The 25,988-nt window shown below is 38.7% G+C and overlaps 1 protein-coding gene across 1 annotated transcript in view; it reads left to right on the top strand.

Moving 5' to 3' along the window:
- LOC133629694 (partitioning defective 3 homolog) overlaps nucleotides 1-25,988 on the top strand; it is a 799,726-nt gene that overhangs the window by 374,791 nt on the left and 398,947 nt on the right. Inside the window, exons 13-14 of the mRNA XM_062020594.1 lie at nucleotides 21,633-21,821; nucleotides 21,916-22,086. Coding sequence (XP_061876578.1) covers nucleotides 21,633-21,821; nucleotides 21,916-22,086 — 360 coding nt within the window. The remainder of the gene's footprint in view (nucleotides 1-21,632; nucleotides 21,822-21,915; nucleotides 22,087-25,988) is intronic.

Here is a 25,988-nt window from a genome sequence, read left to right as displayed (position 1 = left end):
TTTACAGAATATTTCTGTTTAAATAACTAATGTATATATGTATATATGTACTAATACGTATGCAACACGTCTTGCAATATAACTAAAACAATTCTTACTTTTTAAACCGTAACCATGTGTGTGATGTCTGTAAGAGTGTTTTCTTGCATACTTGTACGCGCTATCGTACTGTAATCAAGCTAGCGTCTTTAGCATCAGCTAATATAATAACACATTTACGAGTGTCTGTGTTAGTATTATTTACTTATTTTTGCATTGTTTCAGTAAATTCACCGAAACGTCACCGTGGAGTTATTGAGTCCGTTTAGCTGATTGTAGAGCTAGCTTGCGCAGCTAGTTGGTCCATGACGATGACTTCTGTTTTGTTTGATCAGCCGTTGTACTGCCATGTTAAAAACAGTGTTTGGAAACTATTAATATATGTAAATAAATATTTACAGAATATTTCTGTTTAAATAACTCATGTATATATGTATATATGTACTAATACGTATGCAACACGTCTTGCAATATAACTAAAACAATTCTTACGTACTAAACCGTAACCATGTGTGTGATGTCTGTAAGAGTGTTTTCTTGCATACTTGTACGTGATATCGTACTGTAATCAAGCTAGCGTCTTTAGCATCAGCTAATACGGTAACACATTTACGAGTGTCTATGTTAATATTATTTACTTATTTTTGTATTGTTTCAGTAAATTCACCGTGGAGTTATTGAGTCTGTTTAGCTGATTGTAGAGCTAGTTTGCGCAGCTAGTTGGTCAATGAGGATGACTTCTGTTTTGTTTGATCAGCCGTTGTACTGCCATGTTAAAAACAGTGTTTGGAAACAATCCATATATGTAAATAAATATTTACAGAATATTTCTGTTTAAATAACTCATGTATAAATATATATATGTACTAATACGTATGCAACACGTCTTGCAATATAACTAAAACAATTTGTACGTACTAAACCGTAACCATGTGTGTGATGTCTGTAAGAGTGTTTTCTTGCATACTTGTACGTGCTATCGTACTGTAATCAAGCTAGCATCTTTAGCATCAGCTAATATAATAACACATGTTAGTATTATTTACTTATTTTTGCATTGTTTCAGTAAATTCCCCGAAACGTCACCGTGGAGTTATTGAGTCTGTTTAGCTGATTGGAGAGCTAGCTTCCGCAGCTAGTTGGTCCATGATGATGACTTCTGTTTTGTTTGATCAGCCGTTTTACTGCCATGTTAAAAACAGTGTTTGGAAACAATTAATATATGTAAATAAATATTTACAGAATATTTCTGTTTAAATAACTCATGTATATATGTAGATATGTACTAATACGAATACAACACGTCTTGCAATATAACTAAAACAATTTGTACGTACTAAACCGTAACCATGTGTGTGATGTCTGTAAGAGTGTTTTCTTGCATACTAGTACGTGCTATCGTACTGTAATCAAGCTAGCATCTTTAGCATCAGCTAATATAATAACACATGTTAGTATTATTTACTTATTTTCGCATTGTTTCAGTAAATTCACCAATACGGCACCGTGGAGTTATTGAATCTGTTTAGCTGATTGGAGAGCTAGCTTCCGCAGCTAGTTGGTCCATGACGATGATGACTTATGTTTTGTTTGATCAGCTGTTTTACTGCCATGTTAAAAACACAGTTTGGAAACAATTAAAATATGTAAATAAATATTTACAGAATATTCTGTTTAAATAACTCATTTCACATATATATATATATATGCGACTAATACATGGAAAAATATTTTTTTTCTTCAAAAATGTACTGGCCGTGGCTCTGATTGTCTCCATGATCAATCCCAAATTAATGTAATTTCTCCAAGTTTGTCACATTGTCATAAATAGGAGAAATCCTTGGTAACTTCCTATCAAAACATCCGTCATGAAGATCCCTGATCCTGCATTGTTCAACGTTGCCATGTGCGACGAAAACAAACAATAAAGTGTACTGATGCATTTAATGATTGCACATTAGCATTCATTGTGTATGTCTTGGCCCGGTTCTTCGCACAAAGCCACTTGGTCACGCTCCGTGTCACTTTAACAGGAATTAAACGGTGATAAACGGCGCTAACTTGATGTTTGGGAGCCCCAAAAAAAAAGAAATCACATAGTTGGTGTTAATATAATCAGAGGAGTTCTCGCTAATTAAGTGCGGAACATATTTTTAATGTATGTGTTCTGGCTCGACAAAAGCTGGCTCACACCAATTACTGTGTGCATGGACGAGGGAACACTGGTTCCATAAAACGAGCTCAATGTCAAGCAACAATACTAATACAGTAGTGTCTTAACTTAGGAGCTTAATTGGTTCTGTGAAGAAGCTCTTAAAGGGGACCTATATGCAAAACCAACTTTTCTTATCTATTGGTACCTGTTTCTGTCATTTGGCATCCACATAAATCACAAACATTTAAAAAAAAATCTTGTTTTCCTTCATGCTTTTTCAATTGCTGAGCAGATATTTCCATATATGGTCGGAGTTTACCCCAAAAGCTTTGCGCAAGTCCACCATTGTAGTCAACGTCTCTGTCCTCTTGTTGTGGTGGCAGACTGGCTCCGACATTCAAGGATTTTTATTTGTCATACCCGCACACATTTGTACATATACAGTACGAATTTTGGACTCAGGTCCCGGCAAGCATGAAGAAAAACGGTAACAAATCGTCAATAAAGAAAAACAGTAATAAACTGGATGAAGTAATCCAATGCTGAAGTTGAAGTGAAATGCTGACAGAATGTAGTATGAATGTAAGAATACCGTATTTCCTTGAATAGCCGCAGGGGCGTTAATTAATTTAAAACCTCCTGTCACTCCGGCGTTTACCGGAAGCCTGCGGGATGGCTGTGCATGCGCTCATTATTTTAAAACCTCTTCTCACTCCGGCGTTTACCAAAAGGAATGCGCTTTGAGTGTGATGTAAGCATACCATCATGAAAAGCACATTTAATAAAAAAAAACGTTATTATTAGGGATGTCCGATAATGGCTTTTTGCCGATATCCGATATTCCGATATTGTCCAACTCTTTAATTACCGATACCGATATCAACCGATACCGATATCAACCGATATATGCAGTCGTGGAATTAACACATTATTATGCCTAATTTGGACAACCATGTATGGTGAAGATAAGGTACTTTTTAAAAAACATTTGTAAAATAAGATAAATAAATTAAAAACATTTTCTTGAATAAAAAAGAAAGTACAACAATATAAAAACAGTTACATAGAAACTATTAATGAATGAAAATTAGTAAAATTAAGTGTTAAAGGTTAGTACTATTAGTGGAGCAGCAGCACACACAATCATGTGTGCTTACGGACTGTATCCCTTGCAGACTGTATTGATATATATTGATATATAATGTAGGAACCAGAATATTGATAACAGAAAGAAATGGGGGGAGGGAAGTTTTTTGGGTTGGTGCACTAATTGTAAGTGTATATTGTGTTTTTTATGTTGATTTAATTAAAAAAAAAACAACAAACAAACAAAAAAAACTATACAGATAATAAAAAAAACGATACCGATAATTTCCGATATTACATTTTAACGCATTTATCGGCCGATAATATCGGCCTGCCGATATTATCGGCCGATAAATGCGTTAAAATGTAATATCGGAAATTATCGGTATCGTTTTTTAAATTATCGGTATCGTTTTTTTTTTGTTTTGTTTTTTGTTTTTTCATTAAATCAACATAAAAAACACAAGATACACTTACAATTAGTGCACCAACCCAAAAAACCTCCCTCCCCCCATTTCTTTCTGTTATCAATATTCTGGTTCCTACATTATATATCACCGATAATTTCCGATATTACATTTTAACGCATTTATCGGCCGATAATATCGGCAGGCCGATATTATCGGACATCCCTAATCACAAACATTTTAAAAAAATCTTGTTTTCCTTCATGCTTTTTCAATTGCTGAGCGGATATTTCCATATATGGTCGGAGTTTACCCCAAAAGCTTTGCGCAAGTCCACCATTGTAGTCAACGTCTCTGTCCTCTTGTTGTGGTGGCAGACTGGCTCCGACATTCAAGGATTTTTATTTGTCATACCCGCACTCATTTGTACATATACAGTACGAATTTTGGACTCAGGTCCCGGCAAGCATGAAGAAAAACGGTAACAAATCGTCAATAAAGAAAAACAGTAATAAACTGGATGAAGTAATCCAATGCTGACGTTGAAGTGAAATGCTGACAGAATGTAGTATGAATGTAAGAATACCGTATTTCCTTGAATAGACGCAGGGGCGTTAATTAATTTAAAACCTCCTGTCACTCCGGCGTTTACCGGAAGCCTGCGGGATGGCTGTGCATGCGCTAATTATTTTAAAACCTCTTCTCACTCCGGCGTTTACCAAAATGAATCCAGTCAATTTAAGCGTGCGCTTTGAGTGTGATGTAAGCATACCATCATGAAAAGCACATTTAATAAAAAAAAAACGTTATTATTAGGGATGTCCGATAATGGCTTTTTGCCGATATCCGATATTCCGATATTGTCCAACTCTTTAATTACCGATACCGATATCAACCGATACCGATATCAACCGATATATGCAGTCGTGGAATTAACACATTATTATGCCTAATTTGGACAACCAGGTATGGTGAAGATAAGGTACTTTTTAAAAAAATGAGTAAAATAAGATAAATAAATTAAAAACATTTTCTTGAATAAAAAAGAAAGTACAACAATATAAAAACAGTTACATAGAAACTAGTAATGAATGAAAATGAGTAAAATTAACTGTTAAAGGTTAGTACTATTAGTGGAGCAGCAGCACGCACAATCATGTGTGCTTACGGACTGTATCCCTTGCAGACTGTATTGATATATATTGATATATAATGTAGGAAGCAGAATATTGATAACAGAAAGAAATGGGGGGAGGGAGGTTTTTTGGGTTGGTGCACTAATTGTAAGTGTATCTTGTGTTTTTTATGTTGATTTAATTAAAAAATAAAAATAAAAACGATACAGATAATAAAAAAAACGATACCGATAATTTCCGATATTACATTTTAACGCATTTATTGGCCAATAATATCGGCAGGCCGATATTTTCGGACATCCCTAATCACAAACATTTAAAAAAATCTTGTTTTCCTTCATGCTTTTTCAATTGCTGAGCGGATATTTCCATATATGGTCGGAGTTTACCCCAAAAGCTTTGCGCAAGTCCACCATTGTAGTCAACGTCTCTGTCCTCTTGTTGTGGTGGCAGACTGGCTCTGACATTCAAGGATTTTTATTTGTCATACCCGCACACATTTGTACATATACAGTACGAATTTTGGACTCAGGTCCCGGCAAGCATGAAGAAAAACGGTAACAAATCGTCAATAAAGAAAAACAATTATAAACTGGATTAAGTAATCCAATGCTGAAGTTGAAGTGAAATGCTGACAGAATGTAGTATGAATGTAAGAATACCGTATTTCCTTGAATAGCCGCAGGGGCGTTAATTAATTTAAAACCTCCTGTCACTCCGGCGTTTACCGGAAGCCTGCAGGATGGCTGTGCATGCGCTAATTATTTTAAAACATCTTCTCACTCCGGCGTTTACCAAAAGGAATGCGCTTTGAGTGTGATGTAAGCAAACCATCATGAAAAGCACATTTAATAAAAAAAAACGTTATTATTAGGGATGTCCGATAATGGCTTTTTGCCGATATCCGATATTCCGATATTGTCCAACTCTTTAATTACCGATACCGATATCAACCGATACCGATATCAACCGATATATGCAGTCGTGGAATTAACACATTATAATGCCTAATTTGGACAACCAGGTATGGTGAAGATAATGTACTTTTTAAAAATAAATAGTAAAATAAGATAAATAAATAAAAAATATTTTCTTGAATAAAAAAAAAAGTACAACAATATAAAAACAGTTACATAGAAACTAGTAATGAATGAAAATGAGTAAAATTAAGTGTTAAAGGTTAGTACTATTAGTGGAGCAGCAGCACGCACAATCATGTGTGCTTACGGACTGTATCCCTTGCAGACTGTATTGATATATATTGATATATAATGTAGGAACCAGAATATTGATAACAGAAAGAAATGGGGGGAGGGAGGTTTTTTGGGTTGGTGCACTAATTGTAAGTGTATCTTGTGTTTTTTATGTTGATTTAATGAAAAAAAAAAAAAAAAAAAAAAAAAAAAAACGATACCGATAATTTAAAAAACGATACCGATAATTTCCGATATTACATTTTAACGCATTTATCGGCCGATAATATCGGCAGGCCGATATTATCGGACATCCCTAATCACAAACATTTAAAAAAATCTTGTTTTCCTTCATGCTTTTTCAATTGCTGAGCGGATATTTCCATATATGGTCGGAGTTTACCCCAAAAGCTTTGCGCAAGTCCACCATTGTAGTCAACGTCTCTGTCCTCTTGTTGTGGTGGCAGACTGGCTCCGACATTCAAGGATTTTTATTTGTCATACCCGCACTCATTTGTACATATACAGTACGAATTTTGGACTCAGGTCCCGGCAAGCATGAAGAAAAACGGTAACAAATCGTCAATAAAGAAAAACAGTAATAAACTGGATGAAGTAATCCAATGCTGACGTTGAAGTGAAATGCTGACAGAATGTAGTATGAATGTAAGAATACCGTATTTCCTTGAATAGACGCAGGGGCGTTAATTAATTTAAAACCTCCTGTCACTCCGGCGTTTACCGGAAGCCTGCGGGATGGCTGTGCATGCGCTAATTATTTTAAAACCTCTTCTCACTCCGGCGTTTACCAAAATGAATCCAGTCAATTTAAGCGTGCGCTTTGAGTGTGATGTAAGCATACCATCATGAAAAGCACATTTAATAAAAAAAAAACGTTATTATTAGGGATGTCCGATAATGGCTTTTTGCCGATATCCGATATTCCGATATTGTCCAACTCTTTAATTACCGATACCGATATCAACCGATACCGATATCAACCGATATATGCAGTCGTGGAATTAACACATTATTATGCCTAATTTGGACAACCAGGTATGGTGAAGATAAGGTACTTTTTAAAAAAATGAGTAAAATAAGATAAATAAATTAAAAACATTTTCTTGAATAAAAAAGAAAGTACAACAATATAAAAACAGTTACATAGAAACTAGTAATGAATGAAAATGAGTAAAATTAACTGTTAAAGGTTAGTACTATTAGTGGAGCAGCAGCACGCACAATCATGTGTGCTTACGGACTGTATCCCTTGCAGACTGTATTGATATATATTGATATATAATGTAGGAAGCAGAATATTGATAACAGAAAGAAATGGGGGGAGGGAGGTTTTTTGGGTTGGTGCACTAATTGTAAGTGTATCTTGTGTTTTTTATGTTGATTTAATTAAAAAATAAAAATAAAAACGATACAGATAATAAAAAAAACGATACCGATAATTTCCGATATTACATTTTAACGCATTTATTGGCCAATAATATCGGCAGGCCGATATTTTCGGACATCCCTAATCACAAACATTTAAAAAAATCTTGTTTTCCTTCATGCTTTTTCAATTGCTGAGCGGATATTTCCATATATGGTCGGAGTTTACCCCAAAAGCTTTGCGCAAGTCCACCATTGTAGTCAACGTCTCTGTCCTCTTGTTGTGGTGGCAGACTGGCTCTGACATTCAAGGATTTTTATTTGTCATACCCGCACACATTTGTACATATACAGTACGAATTTTGGACTCAGGTCCCGGCAAGCATGAAGAAAAACGGTAACAAATCGTCAATAAAGAAAAACAATTATAAACTGGATTAAGTAATCCAATGCTGAAGTTGAAGTGAAATGCTGACAGAATGTAGTATGAATGTAAGAATACCGTATTTCCTTGAATAGCCGCAGGGGCGTTAATTAATTTAAAACCTCCTGTCACTCCGGCGTTTACCGGAAGCCTGCAGGATGGCTGTGCATGCGCTAATTATTTTAAAACATCTTCTCACTCCGGCGTTTACCAAAAGGAATGCGCTTTGAGTGTGATGTAAGCAAACCATCATGAAAAGCACATTTAATAAAAAAAAACGTTATTATTAGGGATGTCCGATAATGGCTTTTTGCCGATATCCGATATTCCGATATTGTCCAACTCTTTAATTACCGATACCGATATCAACCGATACCGATATCAACCGTTATATGCAGTCGTGGAATTAACACATTATTATGCCTAATTTGGACAACCGGGTATGGTGAAGATAAGGTACTTTTTTAAAAAAATTAGTAAAATAAGATAAATAGATTAAAAACATTTTCTTGAATAAAAAAAAAAGTACAACAATATAAAAACAGTTACATAGAAACTAGTAATGAATGAAAATGAGTCAAATTAACTGTTAAAGGTTAGTACTATTAGTGGAGCAGCAGCATGCACAATCATGTGTGCTTACGGACTGTATCCCTTGCAGACTGTATTGATATATATTGATATATAATGTAGGAAGCAGAATATTGATAACAGAAAGAAATGGGGGGGAGGGAGGTTTTTTGGGTTGGTGCACTAATTGTAAGTGTATCTTGTGTTTTTTATGTTGATTTAATTTAAAAAAAAAAAAAAAAAACACAAAAAAAAACGATACAGATAATAAAAAAAACGATACCGATAATTTCCGATATTACATTGTAACGCATTTATCGGGACATCCCTAATCACAAACATTTTAAAAAATCTTGTTTTCCTTCATGCTTTTTCAATTGCTGAGCGGATATTTCCATATATGGTCGAAGTTTACCGCAAAAGCTTTGCGCAAGTCCACCATTGTAGTCAACGTCTCTGTCCTCTTGTTGTGGTGGCAGACTGGCTCCGACGTTCAAGGATTTTTATTTGTCATACCCGCACACAATTGTACATATACAGTACGAATTTTGGACTCAGGTCCCGGGAAGCATGAAGAAAAACGGTAACAAATCGTCAATAAAGAAAAACAGTAATAAACTGGATGAAGTAATCCAATGCTGAAGTTGAAGTGAAATGCTGACAGAATGTAGCATGAATGTAAGAATAGTTTGAATGTTGGAAAGGTTTGAATGTTGAACAGTTTCAATTTCCAGGAAAACACGAATTTGGTTTGGAACTTGGGAAAGTGTTAGATTGAGGATTGGAATGTGTTGATGTTGGAATGGTTTGAAAAGGTTGAAAAATGTGGGAATTGTGCAACTTGGAAACATGTCTTATTCATTTCAATGGGAACTTCCTGGAAATTTTGGGGAAAAGTGGGATTCAAAACAAATTATATGAATGTCCTGAATGAGCTAAATTGGTTGGTGTTGGAATTGTTTAAATCGGTCAAGAAATGTAGCAACTGACTGTGCAGAAAGTCTTTGCACTATGCGTTTCAGCATCCGCTGACCCCTCTCTGTCAATTTACGTGGCCTACCACTTGGTGGCCGAGTTGCTGTTGTTCCCAAACTATTCCATTTTCTTATAATAAAGCCGACAGTTGACTTTGGAATATTTAGGAGCGAGGATATTTCCCAATATGATGCTATTACAGCTTCAACTCTTCTAGGAAGGCTGTCCACAAGGTTGCGGAGTGTGTTTATGGGAATTGTCCACCATTCTTCCAAAAGCGCATTGATGAGGTCCCACACTGATGTTGGTGGAGAAGGCCTGGCTCTCAGTCTCCATTCCAATTCATCCCAAAGGTGTTCTATTGCACTGGTCCGTGGACCGATTGGTACCGGGCCGTGCAAGAAATGTAAAAAAAAATAAAAAAAATCAACATAAACAACATAATATATACATTATATATCAATATAAATCAATACAGTCTGCAGGGACACAGTCCGTAAGCACACATGATTGTATTTCTTAATGAAAAAAAAAAAAAAAAAAAATTCCACACTGGTGTAAATGTAACTTAGATGTTGGGTTTCACCATGTAAAAGCACTTTGAGTCACTGGAGAAAAGCGCTATATAAATATATTATTCACTTCACTTCAGAATGTCACAAACCGTGTAGAATCTGTGACTCTGTAGTGCGATTCCAGCGTAAAAGAAACCGGACCCGTGACCAAGTGTGCAATAGACACCATTTCTGCTTTGGTGCGGCGCAGAGAATCCAATAAAAAAAAAAAAATCCGTGTTCCATTATGCAAGAAGAGCATGTTGTTAAGTAAGGTTGTTAGGCCGGAGAGAGCCTTCATTACGGCTCACAACCACACCAACAAAGCAGGACGACGACTAGAAACTCTTGTTCATTAGCCGAGAAAAGGAGCGAGCCTTCCTCCCGTTCTCCGCTTAATTAGCCTTTTCATTTTCTTTCCGCCCGAATTCCCTCGTCACGTGCGGAGGAGGAAGGTGTGCCGAGCAGGTGCCAGCCAGCAAACGCTACTTGGAGGCGAGAAAGAGAGAAATTAATCACAATTAGCTCTCTTCACACACACACACACACACACACACACACACACACACACACACACACACACACACACACACACACACACACACACACACACACACACACACACACACACACACACACACACACACATTGTGCCTGCAACAATTCAAGACTGCTGGGAAGTTATTTTCCATACTTGGCCTGCTTTGCAGACAAAAAGGTCATTGGAAATAAATGCAAAGAGGCTAAAAGAAGTCAGCCATGGGTGTAATTGCCAACGTGTGATAAGTATTGTCACGCAGGATTCCTTCGGGCGGGGGGGGGGGGGGCGCTGACGTCGGAGCGAGGAAGACGAAACAAATCCAGAATTCTTTCGGGTTTTGAACAAAAGTTCCTGAGAGGGAAGTTGGTACAGGCGGTAAGTTATAAAAAATAAATGTTTCCATAGTCAGACATAGTCCCGATCAACATGTTTGTCCTCGGATCTGATCGGGTTTTGGGTCCCGATCCGATACTTTGACAACAGACTATACACAACCCAAAAGCAGTGAAGTTGTCACGTTGTGTAAATGTCAGGTTCAAACACTGATGACATCTATTAATCAGACAAGAAGCAAGGAACCATGCAGAGACAGACTTCAATTTAGCTCATGAGGAGAAGGCATGGAGCTTGCACACTCAGTCACAGTCTCGGCCTACGCTTTAAGGTACAGCTCCCGCGTCCCTCCATTTATTCAGGAGTTCCCCAGGCAACATCAATCAATCAATCAATCAATCAATGTTTATTTATATAGCCCTAAATCGCAAGTGTCTCAAAGGGCTGCACAAGCCACAATGACATCCTCGGTACAGAGCCCACATACGGGCAAGGAAAAACTCACCCCAGTGGGACGTGGGTGTGAATGACTATGAGAAACCTTGGAGAGGACCGCATATGTGGGTAACCCCCTCCCCCCTCTAGGGGAGACCGAAAGCAATGGATGTCGAGTGGGTCTGACATAATATTGTGAAAGTCCAGTCCACAGTGGATCCAACACATCAGCGAGAGTACAGTCCATAGTGGGGCCAGCAGGAAACCGTCCCGAGCGGAGACGGGTCAGCAGCGTAGAGATGTCCCCAACCGATGCACAGGCTAGCGGTCCACCCGGGGTCCCGACTCTGGACAACCAGCACTTCATCCATGGCCACCGGACCTGTGCAACTCCCCCTCCCAAGGGAGAGGGGAGCAGAGGAGAGAAGAAAAGAAACGGCAGATCAACTGGTCTAAAAACGGGGTGTATTTAAAGGCTAGAGTATACAAATGTGTTTTAAGATGGGACTTAAATGCTCCTACTGAGGTAGCATCTCTAACTGTCACCGGGAGGGCATTCCAGAGTACTGGAGCCCGAATAGAAAACGCTCTATAGACCGCAGACTTTTTTTTGGGCTCTGGGAATCACTAATAAGCCGGAGTTCTTTGAACGCAGATTTCTTGCCGGGACATATGGTACAATACAATCGGCGAGATAGGCTGGAGCTAGACCGTGTAGTATTTTATACGTAAGTAGTAAAACCTTAAAGTCGCATCTTAAGTGCACAGGAAGCCAGTGCAGGTGAGCCAGTATAGGCGTAATAAGATCAAACTTTCTTGTTTTTGTCAAAAGTCTAGCAGCCACATTTTGTACCAACTGTAATCTTTTTATACTAGACATAGGGAGACCCGAAAATAATACGTTACAGTAATCGAGACGAGACGTAACGAACACATGAGGCCGCCTCTAAAAGGAGTGGTCACACATATCATGCAAAGCAGCTCCAGTACGCACAATACGTGGCGGAATGTGCTGGGGGGCCTTGTGATTTGGCCTTGTCTCTGCTTCGTCCGCGTCCGGGTCTATTTAAAGGCTAGAGTACACAAATGAGTTTTAAGTTGGGACTTAAATGCTTCTACTGAGGTAGAACCTCTATTTGTTACCGGGAGGGCATTCCATAATACTGGAGCCCCAATAGAAAACGCTCTCTAACCCGCAGACTTTTTTTGGGCTCTGGGAATCACTAATAAGCCGGAGTTCTTTGAAGGCAGATTTCTTGCCGGGACATATGGTACAATACAATATATGCACGATTACAATTCAGATGCCACTCATCCCACAGAACGGGGTCTTGAGACGATATTTGCTACATCCAACGGCACTTGGAGAATTCCGAGTCTTACGCTGAAACCCGGCGAATCCCCTTCAGGGAGGAAGTAACCGTGGCCACAAGTGGCCCCTAGCAACCTTGTTTGTGGGCCCCGTCCCCTGGTCTGCGCTGACAGCAAACACAATTACCACAACAGCTGCTTGAAAAGTGCTAAATGAGAACAGTAGACGTTGACAAGGCGTGCGTGGAGATCATTAGCCGGGCTTGAGACGATATTTGCTACATCCAACGGCACATGGAGAATTCCGAGTCTTATGCTGAAACCTGGCGAATCCCTTTCAGGGAGGAAGTAACCGTGGCCACAAGTGGCCCCTAGCAACCTTGTTTGTGGGCCCCGTCCCCTGGTCTGCGCTGACAGCAAACACAATTACCCCAACAGCTGCTTGAAAAGTGCTAAATGAGAACAGTAGACGTTGACAAGGCGTGCGTGGAGATCATTAGCCGGGCTTGAGACGATATTTGCTACATCCAACGGCACATGGAGAATTCCGAGTCTTACGCTGAAACCCGGCGAATCCCTTTCAGGGAGGAAGTAACCGTGGCCACAAGTGGCCCCTAGCAACCTTGTTTGTGGGCCCCGTCCCCTGGTCTGCGCTGACAACAAACACAATTACCACAACAGCTGCTTGAAAAGTGCTAAATGAGAACAGTAGACGTTGACAAGGCGTGCGTGGAGATCATTAGCCGGGCTGGCGTTGCCGCCATCAGCGTGCGGGAGGATTATCTTGAAGTATGACAAAGCAACTCTCCACTCAAGTCATTCATCAAGTCAGGATTGAGAGCTTTTAAAAAGCCAAGATCGGAAGAGGATAAAACCATCGGATTAGTTAGCGTACTAACGGATCTCGTTTCATAACATGTTTTATTGCATTCTGTTCCAGTATCCTTTTTTAGTAAAGTATTTGACACAATGAATCACAGCTTTTTAATAAACAAATTGGAAAGGTATGAAATCCAAGGGTTGGTCTTGAAATGGATTAGAAGCTACTTAACCAACAGGAAGCAATACGTGAAGATAGACAGCTGAATATACACTACATTGCCAAAAGTATTTGGCCATCCGTCCAAATAATGAGAATCAGGTGTCCTAATCACTTGGCCCGGTGTATCAAATCAAGCACTTAGGCATGGATACTGTTTCTACAAACGTTTGTGAAAGAATGGGCCGCTCTCAGTGATTTCCAGCGTGGAACTGTCATAGGATGCCGGTCATCCATAAAGACATGGATGACAGGGTCTGGTGTGGATGAACTTGACTGGCCTGCACAGAGTCCTGACCTGAACATCTTTGGGATGAATTAGATTGGAGACTGGGAGCCGGGCCTTCTTGACTTTTGGAAGAATGGTCGGAAATTCCTATAAACACACTCCGCGACCTTGTGGACAGCCTTCCCAGAAGAGTTTAAAGGCCTACTGAAATTATTTTTTTTTACTTAAACGGGGATAGCAGATCCATTCTATGTGTCATACTTGATCATTTCGCGATATTGCCATATTTTTGCTGAAAGGATTTAGTAGAGAACATCAACGATAAAGTTTGCTGATAAAAAAAGCCTTGCCTGTACCGGAAGTAGCGTGACGTCGCAGGTTGAAAGGCTCCTCACATTTCCCCGTTGTTTACACCAGCAGCGAGAACAATTCGGACCGAGAAAGCGACAATTACCCCATTAATTTGAGCCAGGATGAAAGATTTGTGGATGAGGAACGTGAGAGTGAAGGACTAGAGTGGAGTGCAGGGTGTATCTTTTTTCGCTCTGACCGTAACTTAGGTACAAGCTGGCTCATTGGATTCCACACTTTCTCCTTTTTCTATTGTGGATCACGGATTTGTATTTCAAACCACCTGGGATACTATATCCTCTTGAAAATGAGAGTCGAGAACGCCAAATGGACATTCACAGTGACTTTTATCTCCACGACAATACATCGGTGAAGCACTTTAGCTACGGAGCTAACGTGATAACATCGTGCTTAAATGCAGATAGAAACAAAATAAATAAGCCCCTGACTGAAAGGATAGACAGAAGATCAACAATACTATTAAACCATGGACATGTAACTACACGGTTAATGCTTTCCAGCCTGGCGAAGCTTAACAATGCTGTTGCTAACGACGCAATTGAGGCTAACTTAGCAACGGGACCTCTACAGAGCTATGCTAAAAACATTAGCTATCCACCTACGCCAGCCCTCATCTGCTCATCAACACCCGTGCTCACCTGAGTTCCAGTGATCGACGGAGCGATTGGAGATGATTATTAAATTGTGCCCAGCTGGGCGCTCCACGCACCTGGTGATAATTGCGGCGTCGATCTCCGCCTCACCGCTATCTCGCCGTCCGCGCCTCGCCGCCATCTTGGGGCGGGCTACGGTGTGCCCTGCCTCGCCGTCGGACTGCCGGCCCCGCCTCTCCACAGTTTTATTTTTATATTGCAAGATCACAAAACTCTCCAAAAAATAACAGATGTAACATTAAAATCAAACTAAATAAAATATGATGAATTAAAAGTAGGCATGTCCGATAATGGCTTTTTGCCGATATCCGATATTCCGATATTGTCCAACTCTTTAATTACCGATACCGATATCAACCGATACTGATATCAACCGATATATGCAGTCGTGGAATTAACACTTTATTATGCCTAATTTGGACAACCAGGTATGGTGAAGATAAGGTACCTTTTAAAAAAAATAATAAAATAAGATAACTAAATTAAAAACATTTTCTTGAATAAAAAAGAAAGTAAACAACATAAAAACTAGAGATGTCCGATAATATCGGCCTGCCGATATTATCGGCCGATATATGCGTTAAAATGTAATATCGGAAATGATCGGTATCGGTTTTTTTATTATCGGTATCGTTTTTAATTTTTTTTTATTTTTTTTTTTTAATTATTTTTTTTATTTTATTAAATCAACATAAAAAACACAAGATACACTTACAATTAGTGCACCAACCCAAAAAACCTCCGTCACCCTTTTACACTCATTCACACAAAAGGGTTGTTTCTTTCTGTTATTAATATTCTGCTTCCTACATTATATATCAATATATATCAATACAGTCTGCAAGGGATACAGTCCGTAAGCACACATGATTGTGCGTGCTGCTGCTCCACTAATTGTACTAACCTTTAACAGTTAATTTTACTCATTTTCATTCATTACTAGTTTCTATGTAACTGTTTTTATATTGTTGTACTTTCTTTTTTATTCAAGAAAATGTTTTTAATTTATTTATCTTATTTTACTATTTTTTTTTAAAAGTACCTTATCTTCACCATACCTGGTTGTCCAAATTAGGCATAATAATGTGTTAATTCCACGACTGCATATATCGGTTGATATCGGTATCGGTTGATATCGGTATCGGTAATTAAAGAGTTGGACAATATCGGAATATCAGATATCGGCAAAAAGCCATTATCGGACATCCCTAATAAAAACAGTTACATAGAAACTAGTAAATAATGAAAATGAGTCAAATTAACTTTTAAAGGTTAGTACTATTAGTGGAGCAGCAGCACGTACAATCATGTGTGCTTACGGACTGTATCCCTTGCAGACTGTATTGATATATATTGATATATAATGTAGGAACCAGAATATTGATAACAGAAAGAAATGGGGGGAGGGAGGTTTTTTGGGTTGGTGCACTAATTGTAAGTGTATCTTGTGTTTTTTATGTTGATTTAATAAATAAAAAAATAAAACAAAAAAAAACAAAAAAAACGATACAGATAATAAAAAAAACGATACCGATAATTTCCGATATTACATTTTAACGGATTTATCGTCCGATAATATCGGCAGGCCGATATTATCGGACATCCCTAATTAAAATGAATTAATTGACATTGTGTGTCAAAGGGCAGAGGCAGGTTGCAGACCCCTGCCCTATGGCATACTTTTAATAAGCTCAGCTGAAGCCAAAAGAGGGTCAGTCAGCATTTCTAGTTCAGTGTGAGTTTGACAAGAGTTTTGTCTGCGCTAACTTGACACAACTGTCAGGCTGCCTGACACATTCGTCCTCAGCCAGCAGCGCTTTTTCCTGTCTAATGAAAATGTTACGCCGCTCTCTCGTCTTCCTGCCTCGGCCCGCTATTCCCACAACTCTTGAGTAGGCGGTTATTCCGTCATCATGGCGTGTGCCGGAGCACTCCCCGCCTTAAACGCACATCATGAATCAGGGTCCATTCAAAGACTATTTTTATCTTCTGCCTAAAAGCATCTCTGGGGATGTTTGTCTGTATGTTGTTTTAATGTCGCTGGGTCATATTCAGTGAAGGTTCAGACTGACCCCAAAAAATGAATCATCAGCCCTTTTTTGTGTGCATTTTTTTTGGCAATTGACTTTTCGGGTGCAACCAACTGCTTTATTACGACCATAGAAGTCCAATGCGTCATATCAGTGTAGGGATGGCGATACGGCCTCAAATCTATATTGAGATTAGGGCTGCAACTAACGATTAATTTGATAATCGATTAATTTGTCGATTATTACTTCGATTAATCGATTAATCTGTCGATTATTGCCCGGTTAATCGATTAATAATCGGATAAAATGGACAAACTACATTTCTATCCTTTCCAGTATTTTATTGAAAAAAACAGCATACTGGCACCATACTTATTTTGATTATTGTTTCTCAGCTGTTTGTACATGTTGCAGTTTATAAATAAAGGTTTATTTAAAAAAAAAAAAAAAAAAAAAAAAATTAAAAAGCCTCTGCGCATGCGCATAGCATAGATCCAACGAATCGATGACTACATTAATCGGCAACTATTTTTATAATCGATTTTAATCGATTTAATCGATTAGTTGTTGCAGCCCTAATTGACATACATACAGACTAAGGTTGTGCGGTATACCGATACTAGTGAAGTATCGCGGTACTAATGAATCAAACGCGGTGCTATACCCTGTTTGAAAACAGGCATGACATTGCTGATTTTACGAGCAGAGGAGCATGTTCAGCAGCGCGCACACACAGAGTACCTACAAGCAGACACAGTGTGTAGACAGAAAAGGGAGAACGGACACATTTTGGCCTAAAAAATAAAGATAAAGGTGAAGTTTTTTCCTTGCCCTGATGTGGGATCTGAGCCGAGGATGTCGTCTCGGCTTGTGCAGCCCTTTGAGACACTGGGGATTTAGGGCTATATAAGTAAACGTCGATTGATTGATTGAAGTTATAACACCGAAACGCCCTCAGGAAAAGGTGCTTTAAGACATGGCTAGCTAGCGTCCATCCGCAGGTCGGCAGTGTTTTAGCTACTTCTAAATCACTAATCTTTGTCTCAGTGGCGACAAATAAAGTATGTTTCTTACAAGTAGGACGAGGAATAGCTAAACATGCTTCACTACACACCGTCGGAGGATACAATAGCTCGGTGACGCCGTTCCTGAATGTAAACAAACGCCACGGGTCGGATCTACACCTGACGTCCACTGTAATGATACCAAGTACAAGATTGTATCTAGTCGATTGCAATAAGAGACATATGTTTAATGTACCTTAATATTTCTTGTTAAAATAAAGCTATTAATTACGTTTATTGTGGTCCCCTTTGTTTAGAAAGGTATTGAAATACATTTTTGTAGCGGTACCGGAATTATGCCGTTTGGTAATAAAAGTTAAAAATAGCGTCAAACTTTGTGGGATTTTTTTTTTCTGGGGGCTACAATATATTATATTACTTTAATTTGTTTTCAAGTAAAAGAAAAACACCTTATTTTCAAGGTGTGGCGATAATAAAAATGTGCCACATTTAATTACATATAAGGGGAAACACGGTTTTATGATTTTCAATATAAAGTTGTTTTTTCTGCTTATTGACATTTATATTCAAATTTGATGTGGTTGCTTGTTTTTTCATGCAAAAAAAATATTGTTTTGTTTTAGCTACTTCTAAATCACTAATCTTTGTCTCCGTGGCGACGAATAAAGTGAGTTTCTTACACGTAACATTATCACTGCAGGACGAGGAATAGCTAAACATGCTTCACTACACACCATAGGAGGATACAATAGCTGACCGGCGTCACAATGTAAACAAACGGTTGGATCTACACCTGACGTCCACTGTAATGATACCAAGTACCTAGTCGATTGCAATAAGAGACATATGTTTAATGTACCTTAAGATTTATTGTTAAAATAAAGCTAATAATGAATATTATTGTGGTCCCCTTTGTTTAGAAAGGTATTGAAATACATTTTGGTAGCGGTACCGGAATTGTGTCGTTTGGTAATAAAAGTTAAAAATAGCGTCAGACTTTGTGCGATTTTTTTTTCCTGGGGGCTACAATATATTATAATAAAATAATAATGGATTAGATTTTATATTGTGATTTTCTATTATTAGATACTCAAAGCGCTCACAGAGAAGTGAGAATATTATATTACTTTAATTTGTTTTCAAGTAAAAGAAAAAAACCTTATTTTCAAGGTGTGGCGATAATAAAAACGTACCACATTTAATTACATATGAAACACTGAGACACTGTTTTATGATTGTTTTTTTCTGCTTATTGACATTTATATTCAAATTTGATCTGGCCGCTAGTCTGTCGTGCAAAAAAAATATTGTTTTGTTTTAGCTACTTCTAAATCACTAATCTTTGTCTCCGTGGCGACGAATAAAGTGAGTTTCTTACACGTAACATTATCACTGCAGGACGAGGATTAGCTAAACATGCTTCACTACACACCGTAGGAGGATACAATAGCTCACCGGCGTCACAGTGTAAACAAATGGTTGGATCTACACCTGACATCCACTGTAATGATACCAAGTACAAGAGTGTATCTAGTCGATTGCAATAAGAGACATATGTTTAATGCACCTTGAGATTTCTTGTTAAAATAAAGCTAATAATGAATATTATTGTGGTCCCCTTTGTTTAGAAAGGTATTGAAATACATTTTGGTAGCGGTACCGGAATTGTGCTGTTTGGTAATAAAAGTTAAAAATAGCGTCAGACTTTGTGCGATTTTTTTTCTGAGGGCTACAATATATTACATTACTTTAAATTGTTTCAAGTAAAATAAAAATAAACTTAGTTTCAAGGTGTGGCGATACATATAAGGGAAACACTGTTTTATGATTTTTTTTCAATATAAAGTTTATTTTTTTCTGCTTATTGACATTTATATTCACATTTGATCTGGCCGCTAGTCTGTTGTGCAAAAAAAATAAAAAATTGCCAGAGAAGAGTTGTCGGTTTGGGGAAGTGTTGAGGGACGGTGGGATTTAACGGATGGCGGTGCTCTGTTGTGGACAAAACCCAACCGGCGGGTCGTACCGACAGGTGTCCAAAATGAGAGGAGAAAGGCGGAACAAAAAGGCGGGTGTGTGGGGGTCGCGGTTGAAAAGAGCTTTCACCTGAACGCACCGTTGCATCTTAATAACTCCTCAGCCCGTGGAAGAAAGGGAAAAAAAAGGGACACCTTATGCTCTACCTTCCCTGGGCTTAACACTTCATCCCAGCAGCGGTGAGGGGCCACACACCTGGCGGCCCTCCATCTGGCTGCCATTTCAATACAGTCCTGGTCAAAAGTGTACGTACACGTGTAAAGAACATCATGTCATGGCTGTCTTCAGTTTACAATCATTTCTTATTTTTTTGTGATCGAGTGATTGGAGCACATACTTGTTGGTCATAAAAAACATTCATGAAGTTTGCTTCTTTTATGATAATAATAATAATAATAGATTGTATTTGTAAAAGCACTTTACATTGAGCAAAGAACCTTAAAGTGCTACAATGCATAAAAAAAAAAAAATACTAAAACAGCCTAATAGCTAGAACTAGCACACATATATCTAAAAAAAAGGCTTTTTTAAAAGCATCCACAGTCTGTGGTGCCCTCAGGTGGTCAGGGAGAGCGTTCCACAGACTGGGAGCGGCGGAGCAGAAAGCCTCGGTCTCCCATTGTTCGTAGCTTTGTCCTCGGAGGTCGGAGGAGGTTAGCCTGTCCGGAGCGGAGGATTTGGGGGTGAGCAGTTCTTTGAGGTAGAGGGGGGGCATTTCCATGGAGGCACTGGTGGGTTAGTAGGGAGACTTTGTATTCAATCCTGAGTGGAACAGGAAGCCAGTGAAGGGATTTGAGAACCGGTGTGATGTGGTCGTATTTCCGCACTCTCGCCAGGATCCTGGCAGCACTATTCTGTAAGTACTGCAGCTTCCGGATGTTCTTGTTTATGAATTTATTATGGGTCTACTGAAAATGTGCTGGGTCAAAAGTATACATACAGCAATGTTAATATTTGCTTACATGTCCCTTGGCTGTTTACGACCCCCGTCCCTTAGAAACAGCTGTTGCCATGTAATCAGGGAAAGTCCAAATAAAAGAGGAGGCGTTCAATCTTACATCAGAGCGTGGTGAGACTGTGCAAAGAAAGAGTACAGTCCGGATGTTTCTCCTCATTGAGCTAAAATGAATTATGTCTCTGTTTAATTCTTTGCTTCTTGTCTTGTTTAATAGATGTCATCAGTGTTTGAACCTGAATTTTTGACCACTCCTCTTGACCAAATCGGTGCAGTTCGGCTAAATGTGTTGGTTTTCTGACATGGACTTGTTTCTTCAGCATTGTCCACACCTTTAAGTCAGGACTTTGGGAAGGCCATTCTAAAACCTTTTATTCTTAGCCTGATTTAGCCAATCCTTTACCACTTTTGAGGTGTGTTTGGGGTCATGGCCACACAGAACCATTAAATACTGATGTATGTTACAACTCCTGACATCACATGGACAAAGATAAGACCTTCTGGAGGAAAGTTCTGTGGTCAGATGACCACGACTGTATGTCTCTGAGGTTAATTGCACTCACTGCCATTCATCTTCAAATCGACTTAATCCGGCCAATCACAAAGTCCTAGAACTGGAGCTCTGAACCTGGAAGCAGTGAACAAGACCTTTTGATACACCGACAGTAGTCTGTTCTTTTGTGTCGTCAAAACTGGGTTTTAGCATGTTTGGATCGGTTCTGACGCCATTCCCTAACATGTCCACAGCAAGCGGGTGACGACGACCTGGTCTTGACCCCGGACGGTACGCGAGAGTTCATGACCTTCGAGATCCCCCTCAACGACTCGGGTTCTGCAGGCCTGGGGGTCAGCGTCAAAGGCAACCGATCCAAGGAGAGCCACGCCGACTTGGGCATTTTTGTCAAATCCATCATCAACGGTGGCGCCGCCAGCAAGGCAAGTGACAACTTTTACTCTGAAAAACCCAAATCTAAACCTCCGACCACGACGTCCACGGTTTACCTTGGTGGTGTTTTTTTTTGATGGACAGGATGGGCGACTACGCATCAACGACCAACTCATCGCCGTCAACGGGGAGTCACTGCTGGGGAATACCAATCAGGAAGCCATGGAAACGCTACGTAAATCCATGTCGGTTGAAGGCAACATTCGAGGGATGATCCAACTCATCGTCGCCCGGCGGTTGGGCCAAAACCAAGAGGTAGGAACTGCTGTGATGTTTGTGGATTTGCCTTAATTGTTGTGTGAATTGTCATCCTTGCGGAACCGGATCCCCCAATAAATACAAATATTCCAGATTACCCAGAATTTCCGGTTTTCCGGGACATGTTTCCCATTGAAAATGAATGGGCCATGTTTCCAACTTGCACAATTCTCAAGCGATTCGAAGCATCCCAACATGCAAACACTCCACTCACCTTGGACAGTCAAAGTAACATTTTCTAAGTTCCAAAAAATTCCAGGAATTCCCAGTATTTTCGTTTTTTCCAAAGCCCTATTTTCACCTCTTCCTGGAAAGTTTTCACAGTCCACATTCTTCAACCATTTTTGACCGTTCCCCCTTCAAGACATTCCTCTTAGTTGGGACAACAATATATGTATATATATATATATATATATATATATATATATATATATATATATATATATATATATATATATATATATATATATATATATATATATATATATATATATATAAAAAACAAAACAAAAAAATTTAAAAAAAAACAAAAAAAAACAATATATATATATATATATATATATATATATATATATTTTTTTTTTTTTTTTTTTTTTTTTTTTTTTAATTTTTTTGTTTTGTTTTTTTGTCGTACAAATTCCTGGTTTTCCAGGAATTCCCAGGGTTCTCGTTTATCCAATACCCTATTTTCACCTCTTCCTGGAAAGTTTTCACAGTCCACATTCTTCAACCGTTTTTGACTGTTCCACCTTCAAAACATTCCTCTTAGTTGGGACAACAAAATATATATATATATATATATATATATATATATATATATATATATATATATATATATATATATATATATATATATATATATATATATATATATATACATACATACATACATACATACATACATACATACATACATACATACATACATACATACATATATATATATATATATATATATATATATATATATATATATATATATATATATATATATATATATATATATATATATATATACATACAGTAATATTCCAGGAATTCCCAGGGTTCTCGTTTATCCAATGCCCTATTTTCATCTCTTCCTGGAAAGTTTTCCCAGTCCACATCCTTCAACCGTTTTTGACCGTTCCACCTTCAAAACATTCCTCTTAGTTGGGACAACAACAACAACAACAAAAAAAAATTAAAATATATATATATTTTTTTTTTTTTCTCGTACAAATTCCTGAATTTCCCGAAATTCCAGGAATTCCGAAATACCCATTCTCAATTCAAGCTGTTACGACATCAACATTTTTCAACTGATTCCCAAAATTCCAACACTTACCCATCTGTATAAATTAGGATAATTGTGCTAATATAAAATTCCAGGAATTTCCAGGATTCTCGTTTCTCCAAAGCCCTATTTTCACCTCTTCCTGGAAAGTTTTCACAGTCCACTTCTTCAACCGTTTTTGATCATTCTACTTTCAAGACAGTCCTCTTAGTTGGGACAACAAAATTCATCTTTTGTTTTTTTTCCTACAAATTCTTGGTTTTCCTGAAATTCCAGGAATTCCGAAGTACCCATTGTCAATTCACACTGTTACTACGTCAACATTTTTAAACCGATTGGAAACATTCCAACACCTACCCATTCATATCATCTACGACAATTGTGCAAGTATCTGCATTTTCCACAATTCCTGGTTTTTACAAAATCCCTAAACTTCTTGGAAATTGGCATAGTCCAACCCTCACTGGAAACGGATCCGACTTACTGCCGGCAATGCGGACCAAGCTCTGACACTGATCGTACAGGGAGCGGTCCGCCACATTCTGACGGTCCGATACCCCGTACTCTCTGAGCACTCCCCACAGGACTTCCTGGGGGACACGGTCGAATGCCTTCTCCAAGTCCACAAAACACATGTAGACTGGTTGGGCAAACCCCCATGCACCCTCAAGGACCCTGCTGAGAGTATAGAGCTGGTCCACAGTTCCACGACCAGGACGAAAACCACACTGTTCCTCCTAAATCCGAGGTTCGACTATCCGGCGTAGCCACCTCTCCAGTACACCTGAATAGACCTTACCGGGAAGGCTGAGGAGTGTGATCCCACGATAGTTGGAACACACCCTCCGGTTCCCCTTCTCAAAGAGAGGAACCACCACCCTGGTCTGCCAATCTAGAGGTACAGCCCCCGATGTCCACGCGATGTTGCAGAGTCTTGTCAACCAGGACAGCCCCACAGCATCCAGAGCCTTAAGGATCTCATCTCAGCTTTTTAACTACCTCGGCAACCTCATCCCCAGAAATATTAAAGCCCACCACAAATTACCCAGGCACTGCTTCCTCATAGGAAGACGTGTAACCCTATAAACAATCTCAAATACAAGATGTAGCAAAATCAGGAGACATCGGGCTCTGATCTTGAGCTTCATAGAAATGTGAAATTTCCTTCACACAACATGTTATAAGTTCTAGTTGTACAGTGGAACCTTGATCTACAAACTCCATTACTTCTTGAACAGGTGAACAACGTTTTTTGTGGCCCTATTTTGGTCTTTAATGTAGCTCATGTAGCCCTGAAAATATTACATTTATAATTAGTCATTCATACTTTGGGAAAATTAATTCCCTGAACCAATTAACAGCGATAAATAAGGGGTTTACTCTTCTTACTCTTGGCGACCTTCACAGCATCAAAGACGGTCAGAAATGATACAACTTGTTTTAAAAATGTAAATACTATTGTTTGGTGTTTTTGGATGTTTTTTTTTCGTGGGGGATAGAGGATCTCCCATTGACTCCATTGTTAGCTGACTTTTATTTACGCTTGTTTACAAGTTGGAATGCATTAAAACATGACATATGTGTTCTTGTCTTAGATAAGGATTGGGAATGATTAGGGATGATACTCGAAACCGGTTTTCCCGGTTGTTTGATAAGAAAAGAACCGAGTCCTCGGACTCGAATCCCTTTTTGAGAACCGGTACCCGTTATCGAGACCACTATAGTAAAGGAAAAGAGTTGATTCTTTATTCGAATCCCGTCCCGACCAGAAATGCTCCGTGGGACATCACAAGAAATGACGTCACGTAGCTCAGTCATTAGGCGCAGATAGCGAAAGCAGGAAAACAATGGAAGGGAAAAAGCGCTCCAAGGTGTAATAAAGTTCAAAACAAAAGCTATAATCCATCGAATAACTTTACTGAGAGATATTAGCAGGGTAAAACACATGACGAACACTTTTACCACCAACCGGAAACATAGCAACCAGGCTAGCAACGCACCTCCTTTACGGCAGCTGTCGCAACGTTCTTAAAACAACCGCAGCACATACATATATATACAACATATCTCCCTTTTTGAACTTTTGTTTTTCTTTCCTTGTAAACGTTACAAAATCACACTGTAGATGTGTTGTCTGTCTAATTATAAATAATGCAGACGAGGCGTGTTGGCTGAGTTCTTGACGTTTACTTTCACAGCGTGGCAACATGCAACACTTTTCGGGGCTACCGCGCATGCTCGTAACTCCCGTTGCATGCTGGGTAGTGTAGTTGTTATATTCTCTCGCTCATAACATTTTTCCCCCTACAAAGAAATAATGTTAACTCAATAAAGTGTATTTCTTTTTTTAGCTTTAACTTTTCATTTTTTAGCATTGTAACCACATTTGCAAACAACTTTTCTCTTCATAGAATTTTCTTTCAATAAAGAAATAAAGTGCAAAAATGTCAAAGCATCATAACAAACAGTTATGTTCCAATAGCAGCAGAAGTGCACTTTTTGGAGAGCTGTATTATTTTCAGTTTTGTGCCCAAGGGACTGATTTTATTTAACACTATATTATTATTTATACACCTATAGTGATCACTGAGACAGCTTGTTTTTGTGTTACTGTATATATTTG

The sequence above is a fragment of the Entelurus aequoreus genome, linkage group LG15, assembly GCF_033978785.1.
Source record: "Entelurus aequoreus isolate RoL-2023_Sb linkage group LG15, RoL_Eaeq_v1.1, whole genome shotgun sequence".
Classification (NCBI taxonomy): domain Eukaryota; kingdom Metazoa; phylum Chordata; class Actinopteri; order Syngnathiformes; family Syngnathidae; genus Entelurus; species Entelurus aequoreus.
Note: the sequence above shows the minus strand (reverse complement) of the source record. Positions and strands in the feature narration are given on the sequence as shown.